Source organism: Barbatula barbatula (assembly GCF_947034865.1).
Source record: "Barbatula barbatula genome assembly, chromosome: 9".
In the NCBI taxonomy this organism is placed as follows: domain Eukaryota; kingdom Metazoa; phylum Chordata; class Actinopteri; order Cypriniformes; family Nemacheilidae; genus Barbatula; species Barbatula barbatula.
This window is the reverse complement of record NC_136772.1, coordinates 10,754,963-10,772,604: the sequence shown is the minus strand read 5'-3', so window position 1 is coordinate 10,772,604 and position 17,642 is coordinate 10,754,963. Positions and strand designations below refer to the sequence as shown.

Sequence of the window (17,642 nt, the reverse complement as noted above, 5' to 3'; positions counted from 1 at the left end):
GGCTTTCGGGACACTGAATCGACCTGTAGAAACGCTGTGGATTATCTTCAAATATACTGGCAACATAATCATAAATTATAATAAACAAAAAAGAGTTCTGTTATTATTCGACATTTTAATGAGTAAATGCTGCATATAAAAGCTTAGTCTTACTTAAATTTAAAACAATATTTTAGCAGTAGTTTTTTATATAAATGCTTAATTTTTAAATCTGGGAATACTTCTTGAAGTCTTAAATATACTTTCTGCCAGACCAGTCGCAGGGCGAATGTTTGATTGACAGGTTTCTCTCCATCGCTACCTATCCAATGAGATCTAGGTGGGAGGAGTCAGGGAAAAACTCGCTCTGACAAATATTCCGCGCTGTAGTCGCTTGCAGCTACTTGCAGTACAGACTCGCGCAGAGAACGCAGCAGTTCCACGATTCACGCGCACAGCATTTCAATCCGGCCTGTACGGTTCGAGTCGCAGCTGTTCTCGGCTACAGTGCGGGTTCCACGGCGACCCATGAGAACTTCCATTTGACTTCATCTTTCCATTTTATTTTTACTCATTTATCATCTTTATTTTTTTGCTTCATCCAACAGGCTGCAAATATTTAATTCTTGCTCATCTTTTCCAAACTGCCTCATTCATTTTGGGAACTCGTTCCCTCGTTTGCCTGAACGGAATACCTCGAGACGAGCTTTGTTTGGAATTGGTATCTGCTTGGCTTGTTATCCACACCGGAGGGAATAACTTCCATGTCTCCGACATCCAGCGCGACGGCTGCGACGACACCGGTCGCCTTTCACTGAGGAATGTACGTGCTCCCCACGGCCGGTTGAACGGAGTGCTCCACTCAGAAGTGCACATTTCCGAATGAGAAACTGTCTGCTGTCCGCGGTGCTGCTCTCTGTCATCTCGAGCAGGACTAATAGAGGAGTAACGTTAGCTCTTTCCTTCGGGATGGTTCGCTTCTGACCGGGCTCCTTTTTTTACATTTTGTTGCCTTAATCTCCGGGAACGGGGATATTGAGTTTGGATTGTCACAAGCATCTCTCCTCAAGACGGTTTCTTTCTTTTAGTTTATTTAATTTTCGAATTAGAGATTCCCGCGAAAAGGAATTTGACCGAAACGGTCATCACGGACGATGGGCGACTCTCTGTGGAGATATTACTTTGGAGTTTTAACGTTAGTCATCGCGTGCAAGGTGAACCTGTCCCGCGCGCTCATTCTCGACTCCATATACTGGAACACGACGAATGCCAAGTAAGTGCTCGAATCAAACTGCCCGTCTGTGTCTCTCTGTCCCTCAGAATAACATTCCCATCCTAGAAGTGGGTGATTTCGACAGCATCATGTACAGTAAAGCAGAGCATAGCGTTATGAGGTGTCATTAATCCTCTCTTACTGTAAATTATAATGAACAGCAGGTGATGTGTCTAGCCGAGGCTGGTTATGCGAGAGCGGTGCGCTTTATTTCTCATAATGATTTGATATAAAATAAATCCCATTTCGAAGTATTGAGTAGCCCACTTCTTTGTGCAAGACTGCACATTTGGGGGAAATGCTTAGAAATGATTTGTTTTGAAAGGCCCCACAGGACCTCAGGTCATAAATCTAGAGGGGTTGAACGCACAGTGATTTGAGATATTTCAGGTTCACTAGCGTTATTTCAACGACAGTCTTTTACTCGTTTAATTACGCAAAAAAATGTATTTTAATGTTTGTATAGTCACACATGAGAAGTTCAATGTTTTGAAATCTTTAATTAAGGCATATTTTTCGACCGGTTTAGGCCCAAGTCCCATACATTCGAATTTGTTCTTACCATCGTTATCTTTTTTTAATCTATTATTTCGTCTTTTTAGCGATTCCCTCCTTTTATTGTTTGTTTGACTTGATAGTTTACTTTTAAACAAGCTTTAGTTCACGGTTTAAGACGTGGTGATGAAGAAGCCTATAATTTAAAAAGGGTGTTTTTTCTAAATATAAATCCGACGCCTGCATTTAATAGCATGCATTCATCTAAAACAAAAGATCCAATAGTTGCGTAATAATGCAGACACAGTGCAGTTTCTTTCTCAAAAGCGCATCGCAGTCCGTCTTAAAAATGTTTAATTGAGCACTTTTTAATTAATTAAACATCCAGTTGAATTTCTAAGGGATCTCGCTGTACATAGCACTTCATGAGAATTTCTGCACGTGAAACTCTAGCTTGTTTAATAATGGAACTGTATCTGTCTGCACACCAATACGCATTTGTTTTGCCACGGCATGTACGGGGCAGGGGGCAGGATGGATAGGGCGCATAACAGGTGTCCCGTGTTGATAATCATTGTCTTTATTACTTAGGTAATAGAGTGGCTGTCTTCAGTCCTGTGGATGTGTCGCGGGCGTCCTTAAGTGCGTTCGTTAATAAGTGTATAATTTATCATACAGAGCTGTGCTCTCCACGGGACGTGCTGCTATTGAATCACCGTTAAGAAGATCCTCGGCCGACATCGCTGAGCTTCACGCTTTGAAAATCCGTGTAGATTCGCTTTATTTCTTTATTTTCTAAACTGTGGAAATGGCGGAATAACTTTGTAATAAATAACCATGATAATAAAAAATGTAGGCTATTATGAAAATAATAGTGAGAGGTCTCAAAGATTTTAAGAGACGAAGAATGGACGGGGTCAAATAGGTAGTGTGGATGCACGGGGAAAGAAACTTTTCACTAAATGTGCTCATGACCATGGCCTACTCCACTTAACCTACTTTTACATTGTTCTTATATTTAACCTTTTATAAAGGCGATTTTGATACTCCAGAGAAATATAAAAGGAGCAATTACGAATGCGTTTAACTGTATCAAAATATGAGCGTTTAATTGATGCAGATAGCAAAATACTTTTAGACATTTCTTTTGTTTCTTTATAATCCAAAACATGTAATAGATTCAAATGGATAAAAACATTGTTGATAACACTTTACATATTTAATATGCAGATAGGCCTATTATGTGGAACAGTTAAAATCGTAAATTGTTTATTGCTGCTATCCTATAGCATTATTCAAATTTGATTTTTAAAATGATGTTGTTGTCCGTATTTATTGTTACATCTTCATTAAATGAGACCCAGAGTGGCCATGAAGTGACCTCTAATGGCGTGTCTCTCCATTGTGTGTCACTGTAAATATGCGGCTCATGTCTGCTGCAGGCCTCATTCTCATTGGGTGAGCTGTTCTTTCATGGAATTACCCACAGTGCACATTCCATGCTTTCTGTTGAGGTGACAGGTTCAAATGTATGCTTCTTGCCTTTGCAGGACCGTAGGGTGATGCCACTGATAGCATTGTTAGGGGTGACAGCTGTATTTTTTTACTTCATTAAAAACTGTTTTTTACCTTTATCCTAACAAGATTAACTTTGAGATAAGATGCATGAATCTAGCTAATACGCATTGGCAGATTCTTTCTTTCTTTCACCCGTATTTTATTTTGGAAACGCGATAACGCTATAGACACTGAGCTCGACACGGTGTCTGAAGATTACAGATACATAATCCCATAGGTACAGTGTTTGTGAGTCTGCAGTGCTATGGGACATGCCTTCATCTAATGTATCAGTACAGTATAATAGAAGGAGTGTGCTTAAAATCTGTACAGCACTCCCTAAGTCCTCCTGCATGTGAGACAGACGTCGCTAACTCCCATAATACTGAATCACACAGCGAGTGTACGTGCGTGTGACGTTCAAAAAACACACGGTTGTTTTATCTTTCCTCCCTTCGCAAAAATGTGCCAATTTATTGCACACTGCCGTTTACCTCTTAACTGCTTTAGCTCTGATGTATCTGGCACGTAAAGATTTCGTCCCCTCTCTCTCCTTCTCTTTCTTATTCCTTGTGGTAATCCATTTTGTCAGAGGGGGAGAAAACAAAAGCAGTCTGCTCTACACATTTTCAGTCAAAAGAGGTTCTTTCTCTCTTCATTAGGAGATTACATCTCTTAGCAGGGTTTTGACGGGGATACATCCATGGCTTCATACACATGCAGATACAGCGATGCATGAATGATAGGCGAGTGGGCCATGAATAATAACTCCCCCTCCCCCCCGTGTTTAGAGGCACAGGAACTTCTTATAGACTGCTAATGAAAATCTGTTTTGATTATGAGGCTGAGTAAATCATTTTTTAGTAATTTGGCATGTCTTTTTGTCATCATATCAGCGATGGGGTTGGACTTTGACACCACTGTGGGAAAGAAAGCGAGACAGAGGGAAAGTATGATGTCTATCTGTACAGAGAGGGTGGGGAAAGGGGGTTGCAATTAGGAAAATAAATAAATTTGCTCTGAAATGCGAGGGATCCGCAGTTCAAGATCAGTAAATAAATAAAGAATAGAGGAAAGAAACAGATAGGGTGACTGACGAGCATATAAAGGGATGAGGCGCCTGTCTGGTCGCTTTGCCCTATCACCCGACACTGGTGTCAAAGCATTTGTTGGAAAGCATGATGGAGCGATTAAACCGACTTGCTTTCTTTTGTTGCCTGCTTTGTATTCATGCATTTCTATACCCAACAGACCTCTATATTGGTCAGATGATTGAAAGTCAAACAGCTTATGTTCCCTCCGCCCCAATGCGTCCATCGCCCTGTGTCGTTAGAGCGCCGTGGCCCTATTGGGACAGGATTAGGCTACTGCTGTCACCATGTCACGACTCGGCCCACACAACTAGAGGCTGCGATTAGCAGGGGAAAGGAAAGAGAGGGGGAAAGCTAGAGAAAGCTTATGGACATGGATATATATATATATAAAGGTGGTGTTTTTAGGACGAGGGAGCAAGATATAAAAATGAGAAGAATCGTCCTGTGAAATCGTCCAGGAGATACGTAAAACATTTCTGTATAAGGAACAGATGTGTTCATCTTTTCTTTAGTACGTAACCCACTGCTTAGACCAGCAAAAAAGCTCCCAAAAAGAACAGTCATAAAAAAATTGGGGTAATAGGAAATAAAAAAAAACTTACAATCGTCCATCCAGCACACCTGTTTTTTACCTTGGTCACATGCAGAAGAGACAGTCCTGAAAGTCGTATGCTCATTAGCCGACATTACAGTCTTTTCTTATTTTGGGGCCTTTTATGTATATGGCCAACAATTTGAGTTAAATGGCTTCATTTTGAAGTGCTTTAATGTTTTCCATAACACTGCTCCATTTTAATATATCAGTCTGAAAGTGAGTAACACATCAGTGAGAAAAAGACAAAACATCTGCCTTGTGTGTGAGAGGCAAAGAAAAAAAACGCTAAATTCTGCTCAAATACAGTTCGAACAAAGAAACGTCCAATGAGTGGCACGGTAATGTCTTGGTAGATGCACTGCACATGTTCAGAATGTTCTCTCTAGCACACACACACACACACACACTTTCTGACTTAATGGCTTCTCTGTGTGCAGCTGCAGTCTTGTTAACAGAATGAGCGGTCTGTGTTAAACGTGTGCAAACCCTTATTCTGTCATCCTTTTCTTTTTCACATTCACATGCCACACAATATTTATGACCGCTGGGAGAATCTCCAAGGCTAAAGTTGGGGTGTTAAAGTGTGTCTTTTAGACAAGGATTAAAGTCATTAACAAACATGAGTTTGACCTCTGGCTTTATTTGTACAACTAACCCCTGCTTTTACCCCGCACCCCTGTTTTACCAGTGGCTCCTGTAATGCACAGACGCATTAAAACACCCTTTTAATAGCAGAGTTTGTGCGGGTATGGGCTGTGGGATGACCTTAAATACCATGTGGTTTAGGATAATGAGGAACTATGGGGATGTGGGTGAGCTAAAATGTTGTGCATCGTAACAAGCTGTCTGCGTTTTCCCCACTGTCTCTCCGGTTTTCTGCTCCGTGTCTGACCAGTCATGTGTGCCCTGCATTAAATGTAATAAAAAATAAATTGGCATGTCTGAAATAGACATGCATTTAGATGTCCAGATATACATATGATCCACATGCTTCTGAATGTGTGCAAAAGATTTCTTTCAAGTCATCAAGTCATACAGTATTGTTCAGTTTCCGGGTTTGAAGTCGTGTGTCAACTTTTAAGGTGTTGTACTTTGGGGAATGTTTAAGTCTCGCCCTTTTCTTTTGAACGTTCCCTAAGTCAATTTTACAACACACCACACACAATCGCACACTGTTTTCACCTTTTCAAATGAGCCAGCATAGCGATAAGACATCATGAACGAGATAGCGATCCAGTGTTCAGAGTTTTGATGCCGAACGGCTCAAGAGGATTTGTGTAGCTAGATCTGTCGCACAGATAGTCCTGACAGCTACCCCGCTGCACATCACACACACACACCAGAGCAGTTTTCCCAGCTACTCCTGTTTAAGTCCCTCGAGGCAGTTGACTGGTCCACAGAAACAGGCTGCGTGTGTTTGCGGGCAGGCGGGCTGCAGCGCTTCTATTCATTATTTCTCATGACATCATTTTGTTTTCACAGCGCTGATGTTTGAGCGCTTGGAATCAAAGACACAAACATTTGCCTTCTTTCTTAAGTGCACATCAGCCGTGAGTCAATACCTTTGTCTCGTTCCAGTTCGCTCCGTTCCTCATAAAGAACTTGTAAACGCTCTCAATTGTCATTTCTGTTGAAAGGCTGCCGTTTAAGAGCACGTCAGTGACTTTCTTTTTCATTAACCGACATAACTTTTCAGAACCTGCTTTATTCTTCATAATCACTGTTAAATAATTGATTTGTCTTTTTTAATTATTTATCACATCATGCTTCACCATCCACATATTTCTGAACCTCGCAGCCTTTTCTAGTGTGAATTATTATGTGCGACGTGTCTCACTTTCTCCATCTCTCTCTTTCTCTCTCTCTCTCAAAGGTTCGTGCCAGGACAGGGTCTGGTGTTGTACCCACAGATCGGGGATAAGATGGACATAGTTTGCCCGCGCGTGGAGGGCGGCTCAATGGAGGGAGTGGAGTATTATAAACTGTATATGGTTCCTCGGGAACAGCTGGAGTCCTGTACGGTCACAAAGGCAGACACGCCTCTGCTCAACTGCGTCAAACCGGACCAGGACGTCAAATTCACCCTCAAATTCCAAGAGTTCAGCCCAAACCTCTGGGGCTTGGAGTTCTTCAGAGGAAAAGACTACTACATTATCTGTGAGTATGGCAGCGGATATAAGCACACGACCGTTTGAGACCATTAGATCACTTTGAAGCAACGTTCTGGCCAATTACGGTGGCTTTTCAGTCAAACGGATGTGGCTTATTTAGCACTCTGGTGAATGTTGGTAATGTGGTGAACTTGCTGTGTAAACAAAATTAGTGTTAGTGTCTCTTGTCTGTGTTCATGTGTGTTTTTAATGACACGTTTCTCTGTGGCAGCTATATGCTTGTCAATTCCAGAGTTACGGAGATGGAAAGTAAAATTTTAACAACATCAACACACAAGCACAACATATTATATTTGTAGTGTATCGTTTTGCATGTGGGATGGGTTTTCACATTTGCCAGAACAATAACTGCACACATGGCTTCTACACACTTGTCTCTAACACACACATATGCATATACACACACGCTTCGGGCTCAAAGCAAGCTGTATAAACACAGTGGGTTAGATGGGAGATGAGCAAAAGATCCAGAAAATGGAATAACTGACACACACATAGAGACCAGAGACTGCTGCTTTGATATACAGCATCAATCTCATTTCCCTTCAGTAAGTTCTAGGCTTTTACCTCTTTTTGCTGTCTCTGTCTCTGTCTCTCTCTCTCTCGCTGCGAGAATTCACCTACAGCATAAAGAGAAAATCCAATTTTGCTGTTCTGGGAAATGCGCTCCTCCTTTATTTTGCTCTCTCTCCGTTTCTCTTAAGCGACTTTAATTTGTGGAGGGAAACGTGAAAGAGGAAAAGAAGGAAAGAGAAATGAGTTCATTTTGCTGCATTGTAGATGTTAATTGCCTTGTTGTAGTGCTGGAATCATACATACGCGCAGAGGTGCGTTTTAGCGCAGAGGTGTGTGACTGCCGTGAGTGTGTGTGCGGCGCTGTGCTTTATTCGATAAGTCATTAATTAAAAAGTTTAATCCTAACAGCTTGCTTTAATCACTCTGTCTTTATCAAATGGATCTGCTCAGAAACCAATCAGATGATTTCAGTCCCTTATAAACGTGTTCAGCAAGTCCAATGTGTACGCGTGAGTCTGTGTGTTTGTGTGTGTGTGTGTGTGTGTGCAGATCAAACTTTGAAATGGCTCTCTATTGTTCAACTGCAGCCGGATGCTTATGACTGTGATATGATTGTGTGTGTGTGAAGATGAGCTTGATGTGATCTTGTTTGACAGATTGCCCTGGAGCTGGGAGCCAGGAGAGAGATACATGATCTAAATATGGAGAGTGAGAGAGACGAGTGCAGAAATGTTTCATAAAAAGGAAAGCACACAAGCCATATAGTGAGAGGACAAAACCCACGTCGCTGTAAATCGTAGCGATTTTTACAAGGGTTGTCTTCTTTTACGGTAACCTCAATGTTAAAAACACATGATTCATTTTGCATTAGCTTTGTGTCAATTCAATTCGCAAGAAATGAGAGGTTGAATTTTAAGTGCTTAGGAATGATCTGCGGGTTCAGTTAGTGTTGCATCCGTTTCACTCATTATATTGTGTTCGTGTCTTTGCTGCTCTTTGATGGAATCCACAGCTCATTTTCGGCATGTTTCTGAATTCAGGTCCAGAATAAAAATGACAAATGTGTTATTGTTAACCCATTTTATTTTTGTACTTTATACGCTTTGGCAATATTGTACATGTTAACAATCACGCTGGTGATTTGTTGTGACTCAGAGAGAGAGACGGAGGTTGTTTGGCTTTGGTCAAAGGCACTGAGGGCTTTTCGAGGTTCTCTGCCATATCTTATTAGAGAAGATGTGCAATGTTTGTGTGCGTGCGTGTTGTGGTGTCAGCTCTTGTTATTGGCAGGGGCGCTGTTCACAGCTTTGTGACCCCGATGCCATGTTGATTCGGTCAACAGCAGCTCGTCATAATTCAGATTCAGATTTAGATTCAAGTAGCTTTATTGACTTTGATAAAAACAGTAGTAGCAGTGAATGTATAGATACAAAAACAATTACATTTATATACATGTCATTTAAAACAAGTCTCAATTGAATTAGTTAAAAGTAAGTAATATTAATACTTTATATACATTTTTGTAACTAGTGATTAATTGTGACATGATGGTGTCATTTTCCTGTCCCACTGGTTGTGCTTTCGTCGGGGCAGGACTTGACATACCTCACGGCAAGGTGTGATTTTGCTCGGGTTTCACCTGTCTTGTTTGAGTGTCAGTACTCTGGGTTGTTGTGTTAGCCTGTAACACACACACAGACCGTAACACAAACCCTTACTTTACCCCTACAAGAAAAGGCATTGAAGATAAATTTGAAGATAATAATAATTTTGGAGTTTAATCTTTCATCATAATCAGGATTCAAACTGTCACTGAAACTAAAACTATAATGATTATAAAACACGTGCGTCACTTCTCCGTAAATATACTGTTGACCTGGATTGCCAGATCCTAAAATCATGTGATCATTGTTGTGTGATCTGCTTTGATGTTTGTGCACATATGTGTTTTTCTGTGTGAACACACTGAAGGGAATGCAAGAGTTTAATGAGCTTTAGATGTATTGAGCTTGTCATATACACAACACACAAAAGCCACAGGTCAGAGTAGGATGGAGGGATCGACGCAGACCAATAAAATTGTTCATACAGAAAAAGTAGCACATGCACCTATGAGGCGATATATTAACTAGCAGAAAGATTTGTCTCGGAGTGACGTCATACAGAATTCACTCACAACCCTTCTGAGTTATGAAAGTGGCAGCATTGGAAAAAAGTGATGATGGGGGACAGGCGCCTCATAGACTACCACACCCCCACCCGTTCTCTCTCTCGCTCTGTCTCTCTTGCTGTGAGTGCAGGCCACATTTTTCTGGACGCTGACCAGACGTTAAGCCCTTGGCAGCTCGTTAGCTCTGCGTTACTGACCCAATAGACCACAAGCCTGCCGGGCATAGACACACATACACACACATGGCATCGCTGAATTGTTTGGTTAAAAGGCTACATGGGACACGTGGGACCTGTGGCCAGAATACTGCGGATAATTTGTTTAACGACACAGACGATGGCGTCAAAAATATCTCAATTCAGTTTGTGTGCAGTTTGTAATGAGTGTATTTACCAATGTGAGTTTCTTCTAAAAACGAATTGTTTTCATCATTGTTGACTTTTTGAGGCCAGAACATCTGCAAAAAAAGAGAAAAAAAATTTAAATCATTTTTCTTGCTCACTTGTTTCTTGACTAACATCTGCTGTGGTAAAGCATTATATTCCCTCAAACCTAAGATTCATTAAAAGCTCTCTCTCTCTCTCTCTCTCTCTCTGTGCCGTATTTGCTAAATTATTAACACCCGCTCTTGCTGCTGTAGGCTTTGCCTCCCCGGCAAACAAAATCATCTTTTTATTATTCCTTTAATCCCTCCTGTTTCTTAATAAAAAAGTTCAAGAGCATCACTACATGTGCAGCGGGGGTCCTGACACCAACACAAAAAAAAACTTCATGCAGGACTAGTTTAGAAACCATTAAGAGTTTGGTTGAATCATTTACGAATGTGCTACACAGAGATGACTATTTTATAAAGCTTAATGAATACTTTAATTTAATTATGCAGTGACATCATCTGAATTCATCAGAGATGTTGAGAAAAGCTGTGTACAATCTCAATTATGTATTTGCATATTTGATAGTTTTTTACATATGTAGGAAGATTGTTACTGAGGTTTTTCTTCATTGCCTTCCAGCTACATCTAACGGAACGATGGAAGGGCTGGAGAATCAGGAAGGAGGGGTGTGCAAAACCAAGTCAATGAAAATTCTCATGAAGGTTGGACAAAGTGAGTAATCCTTACAGCTGCGTTTGTATATGTGGGTGTGAAATAACAGTTTTATTGTGGACATGTATTTGGGTTTAGAACAATAGTATAGCGGTTTAAAAATTCAGAGGCCTTCGAACCTGCTGCGGGTCCTGCACCGTAATTAATGTCGATTATTCATTTCGCCGGCGACATCCATAGTAATTACCATAGCCACACCCACTAACACATTTCTCGCTCTTTCGCAAACACAGAGACACATACTGAAGGTCACTGGATTAATCATAGCTGCCTGTGTTTTAATTAAGAACACACACACACATACATACACATGCTCATGGGTTGTGTTAGTCACAAATGCATGCATACAGACTTTTATTTCCTTGAGCATCGAGAAAGTAATAGCTCTCGGTGGAAATGTACATGGACGTCTCAGAGTGATGAATGTGTTTCTTATCTGTGTTTTGCAGACCCCTCAGATCCCATTTTCCCCAGAGACTACCCCACCAGATACCCCCCCAGACACCCCGACACAGAGAGAAAGGACACCAAATCGAATGAAGTAATTGACAAGCATGGTACGTGACAAGTTTAACACCTTGCGTGTTTGGGGAGGTTTGCTGATTCATCATCTTCTGTGTTTCTCTCTCTGCGTTTTCATTTCTTATTTGTGCTTAGCAATTGACAGTCATCATCTGTCACGTGACCTGCACACTAGACAAACACACACACACATTTGTGATGTCTTCTCTTTAAATCCTTCTGACAAGCAACCATTAATGTGACAGAGCAAGATAGACGTGCTGGAACTCATTCAACGCAGAATTTCACATCTCTTTCTCTCTATCTACTCTCTAAGTAGAAACATATGGTCATCAAAGTCATTTGAAAGGAGTGTCTCAGGTAGACTAATCCACTTGTAAAACAGTCTGGTTGTGAGTGTGAGCAGCTCATCTGTTTCGCCAGCCTCTAGCCGCCCCATAGAAACTCATTGTAGTCGAGGCCAAGATAACTCTGTCCTCAGTTTTCCATGACCTCCGAGTGCAGCGTTTCTGAGACGCTATTTGTTGAAAGCCTAATTTGGCTTTGCCTTTTTACGAAATCATTGAATTATTTAATGTTAAGGATGTATTCCAGGAAATGGCTGAAGACACTCTTCTTCCTTGGGCACTTATTCATAGCCATTAAGATAAAAATTCTTCTTCACTGTTCTGAATACACGTATGCTTTAGATGTGTAGTCAGTTTCTTTTTCTAATTGATAAACTCACTTCCGCCTCTTTCCCTGCTAGATGCATCTCATCACGAAGAAGAAAAAGGAGAAGGAAATAAATCCTCCGTCATCGGTTCGGAGGTCGCGCTGTTTGCCGGCATCGCCTCAGCCAGCGTCATCGTCATTATCATCATCATCATGCTGGTGTTCCTCCTGCTGAAGTATCGACGACGTCACCGCAAACACTCACCTCAGCACGCCACCACGCTGTCACTAAGCACATTAGCCACGCCCAAAAGGGGTGGCAGTGGTAGCAACAACAACGGCTCCGAACCGAGCGACATCATCATCCCATTGCGGACTGGTGAAAGCGTCTTCTGCCCACATTACGAGAAAGTGAGCGGCGACTACGGACACCCTGTTTACATCGTGCAGGAAATGCCTCCGCAGAGCCCTGCGAATATCTATTATAAAGTGTGAAAACAGACATGCTTCATTTGGACTTTTTAACTTTAACCCCCCACACGCCCCTCGATAAACCCCCCATAGGGCAGGACTGAAGCCTGAGCTCATCCTCGTCTTGCCCTGTCGTGGCTGTCTTACTTTTTTGTAACAATATTCCTGATTATTACTCTCAGTATAGATGCTGATGGTGGAGTGAAGCTCCTGATTCGCTGCTCTTGCACCTGCAAAACGAAACAAACAAACAAAAAGGTTAAAAAGAATACAAGAATCTCTTTTGGGAGATTGACGTGCACTATAACGGATGTTTAGGATACTATAGTGTGTGTATAAGGAAGTGTGAGTGAATCACACGAACGAGCAGTGGAACGGGGGGTCGAGGGGGTGGGCTTGAGATAAGAGGTAAAGATACAAATTCTTTCTCTTATTCCACTACATTATTCTCCCTTAAAGATACGACACACAGAGAGACGGAGATGGAGAAGATACGTGATGAAAGAAGTAAAAAACAATCCGGTGGCTGATTGACTGATCCATCGCAAAAACAGGAGGTGAATGCGACCTATGGGTCACAGCTACAGGAAGTACACCAGAAAGCTCTCGTCCACCTGTTCATTGGACCTTGGAGCGTACTGTTGGACATTTGAATGGACATCACCCGTTTTTACGCATTCGTACTGTTTTCATTCACGTTTACTCATTTGTCCACCTCTGTCTCTTCAACAAAAATCTTTTTGTACAGTCATGCATCTTGCATTTCTTTCTGTCATTCCCAGTGCAGTCCACTTGCAGATCTGTTCGGTAGAAGACTAATAGGTGTCCTAGAGATCCTTTTGTGCTGGTATTATGTGCCGTTTTCGAGTACTGTGGGAGACACATTCACACATTTCATTTAGTACATGTTAGCTGACTGGAGGAACGAGAGAGTGATAGAAAAAGGAGAGGGAAGTAATGAGAAAAGGTCAGGAGAAAATATTCAATATTTGGTACAGTTGTTGCTGTCCTGTTGCCTGCTGGGAAGGTCGAGGACCCACACGAACACTTTAGCAGCACTTTGAAAGTCTCATCAACTTGCCCATGTGGAGTACACACGCAAGACCGACACATTTACAGCATAGAAACAAACAGAATCAACGGGGAGCACATTTACATATAAGACTTATCGAGCCATGGCAAGACCTGCCATTTTGAAAACAAAATAGCCACCTTCCCCGGCGCATTTGCTGGAAGAGATTTGCATGTCACGGCAAAAGGTTCCTGTTCTACTAGTATTTCTGCCATCACAAACACGCTCACCAGTGGAAAGCTGATTCTCCATTTTCCTCAGAAGCACAGGGAAAAATCGTAACTATTTAAATGTTATATTATTTACTTTGGATTTTACACAAAAGAGTTAATTAGCTTTTCTTTATGAATTTGTTTAGATATAGATACAAATGGATGGAAAGGGTGCAAGTAGATTTTATTTATGACGCATACAGCACACAGACAGGCAGGCGAGCGTGAGGGTATGAATAATTTATGGAAGATCTGCACATTATGCAAGCTTAGAGTTTTTCGTTTCGTTAACATACAGATTTCTCCTTTTTGCTTTTCCATCAATCCCTACACAAATAGCTGCCTTTAACCATACACACACAAGCACATGCGCTCATGGCCAGGGAAAGGGTGGCTTTGGAAGGAGCCCTCAGGGAAAACTGCATGTTGGGTTTGAAAATAGCTGAAAGGAATGAGAGGGAAGGGCCAGAAATGGACCAAAGGAAGGGCACGTCTACCGGAGTCCTGGCTAAACCAACTTCTCCGGCCTGTCTGTCTCTTGATGAAGCTCAGATGTGCTCTGGAAAGCAGTAGACGTGGATTAGCAGGCATGCCAGATGAGAACAAGCGAAGGCTAAATGTAGTAAATTGCATGAAATGGAATCTTTCAGGGAGGATTTTGGCGGAACAAAAACACGTTATGACTTAAGACTGATGGATGTCGCAAGTGGACTTAGTATCGGATATTGAGAGGAAGTCACCAAGCAAAGGTCAGCGTATCCCACAGTCCGCAGCTCCCAAAGGATTTGGACTCCCATGTTCCCTAGATCTCTCAGAACGATCCTCTCTTATTGGTTATGTGTGTTGTCATTCGTGCAAACCCCTTACTGAGCGAAGCCAGCCTGTAGACAGTCATTCACCGTCGTTTCCTACATTAACTTCAATTTAATTTGTTGGAATTTGAAAGTTTAAATTGTCCACAAACTGTATGAGGACCGTGGGTTGTCATGGTCACACATTAACTTGTCATTCATTTTTTGTTTCACTTGTTCATGGAGGTTCTTGAATCTCACTGAGAAGCCAAGCCTTGTATGATCTGAGCTTTGTGCCTCTGTAAGAGGCCACAAAATCTGCAAATATGCAATTTTTATTTATTTTTATAACAATTGAGAAAAAAAGATGATATACGTTCACCTATGGAAAAGTGTTCTTAACCACTGAAATTAAATGAAACAATACAGCATAACAAAATACTACAACCCCGGTGTGTTATTACTTTTATTTACTTTGTGCTGTAGGTTCGAGTTAAACTGTGAAACACTTACACACACACAGAAGACTGAGCAGTTGTTTTACACATGACTACAAAAACCACAAACATTGCTGTTTGGTTGCAGTCCTGTATGGGCTAAATATGACAATCTCCTTAGTTTCTTTGAATCTGAAGACACTTTCCCAGAAAGCGTGTCACAAACATTCCGATTACATTGTAGGAGTTGAATGACTCAACGTGTAGCGGGAGTTGTGGCAGGAACGTTTTCGAAACGCTGGGAGAAGTGTCTTCAGGCCACTGTAAAATGCCTTGCTTGTATGGTCACCCTGAGTTCACTAGACTCTGATTTTTGCACCGTACATCTGTAGGTAAGAGGCTGTAAATACGTTATTGTTTGTATTGTATAAGGCTCCCCGGTTGTTACGATAGCCTTATTCTCACATTTCTAGCAAATAAAAATGTTAAGAAAAAAAACATGAATCACTTGAGTTGAAAAGCAGAGCATACTAATTTTTTGGTAAATATCTTGTGTAAATATTGACGACGAACCCAATAAATCTTTTTTTATAAATCTCTCTTAAAGTAAGATGTTTTGTATAGAATTGGAATTTTTTGCTATGTATTTTAGCTAGCACTCGTCAGTACCCTCCCACTCAACCCTTTTGCACTGTTCCCATGGTGATCTGGTTAAAAAAATGAAAATGAGATAGAGATTTGCCAAACTGACTGCTTGCTGCATATTTGTGCCATACGTGTGTACCATAGATATTTATTTAAATAGTTCTTTGTTTTGGTTTTTGTTTCAGTTGGATTTTTTACCCAGTTTGTACACGACTTCAGTATTATCATTTGAGTTTTTCTGAACTTCTCCGTTTCCTGTTAATCTTTCTGTTGCTGTCGTTTCCCGGTGGCTAATGCTCCCACCCCTCCCTCACAGTGAGACCTGGTCAGAACGTGCAACATTATAAAGGCAAAGAAATGAAATGGCACACATTCCACCAGTCTGTTACAAACTGAAAATGTTTTTCAATAAAATGTTTTTCCTATGGAACTTTCAGTTCTCTTTTATGTTTATTTGATGAGTTTTGACACATGCTGTCAGGTAGAGTTTGTCTGTTTACATGGAATAATTTCTTATTACAACTGTATTTCACGTCTCTTGAATTTATTTCTCATTACGTCTCGGTAAATTAAGTCTATCTGACATTCTGCACGAATGAAATCCCGCACAGACACATTATGGGCTGGTAATATGCAGATAACATGGAAGTATTGTGTTGCAACTTGCTTTTATTCTATTTCATCAGCTGCAAAGCACAAACATTCATTATTGGTTCAGAGGAGCTCCTGAGTTCATAATGTTCTAAATAAATAATATTTAGTTTTAATATTCTGCAATTTCCGATGCCAGCTGTTGGATGCAGATACAGTAGTGTCAGCGCCAAGCATGTTAGGCTCATCTATTTTTATGTCTCTTGTTGTCATTAAGGCAAAGTTTAACTAATATGTGTACCATCTGCAAGTTTTAGAATTTGAGGAGAAACAAAACAGGAAACTAAGATTTGTACTGAAGAGTATAACTTCTCTATGTTCGAGTTTATCCGAAGATCATTGCTCAGCCTGTACAAACATTCAGTTCTCAGACTGCATGCTGAGTTTTGTCGCTATGCACTCTTTCTTGTTATTCCTTGTTGAGAAGTAGCAGAATATCTGCGTGGTGGTCTCACCAGAGCTCTTCCTTTTAACGCTCAAGAGACGTTCATCTTCTCTCCACATTCTTCCATATCTTCTTCCTCCTTTTGAAGTGAAAGAATAATAGAGAGGGAATCAAAGAGGTCTTTGTAAAGCTTCCACTCTTGTGAAGACAAATGGAATCTTTTTTCACGAGTTTGGGGTGTATATAAATATTTCTCGAATCACTTAGTACAAACTATTTCCAATTGTTTGCATTCCAGTCATTTCACTTCAGACGTGTCTGGTAAACCACCAGGTAGGCAGTATTAATTTAGCATACTTTAAGCAAGCATACACATGAATATGAAATAGTTTAGCGGATAGAAACGTATATATAAAAATGAGTCTCTTGGCTGAGACGGAGATAGAAGTCTCTGGAGTTCTCCTTGAAAACCAATCTGTGCCGATTAATGCAGCCGCCTCGCTTTCGGAAGAGCCACATGTCGCAGTTGAACTCTGCGTTCGGGAAAACTCTCTAGCGGGGGAAAATAAATAAAGCAGAGAAATAAAAATGTTATTGTGATTTTTTTCCAAAGGATTTGCATAAAGAGACCTGCCCTGGGAATTTGTGTTCGCCAGTGAGTAGTTCTTTTATCATTCTGTGTTGATAGTTCAGGGCTTAACTGTAAGCGCAGTGTGGATGTGGGTTAAGGAACAATAGTCATATTGTCTCGTAGAAGAGCAGAAGTACAGCACGGTCACAGCATTACTCACAATTGAACGAAAACAAATTGAACATGCAACATCTGTAATATAATAAGACTACCAC

At 41.0% G+C, this 17,642-nt stretch overlaps 1 protein-coding gene across 1 annotated transcript; it reads left to right on the top strand.

The window, feature by feature from the left end:
- The first annotated feature begins 377 nt into the window (after positions 1–377).
- Positions 378–16,195, top strand: efnb2a (ephrin-B2a). The gene is made up of 5 exons (XM_079464939.1): positions 378–1,252; positions 6,867–7,150; positions 10,864–10,956; positions 11,406–11,513; positions 12,227–16,195. Exons 1-5 carry the CDS (start codon positions 1,134–1,136, stop codon positions 12,625–12,627), a joined length of 1,005 nt encoding a protein of 334 aa, XP_079321065.1. The 5' UTR covers positions 378–1,133; the 3' UTR covers positions 12,628–16,195.
- The last annotated feature ends 1,447 nt before the right edge of the window (positions 16,196–17,642 follow it).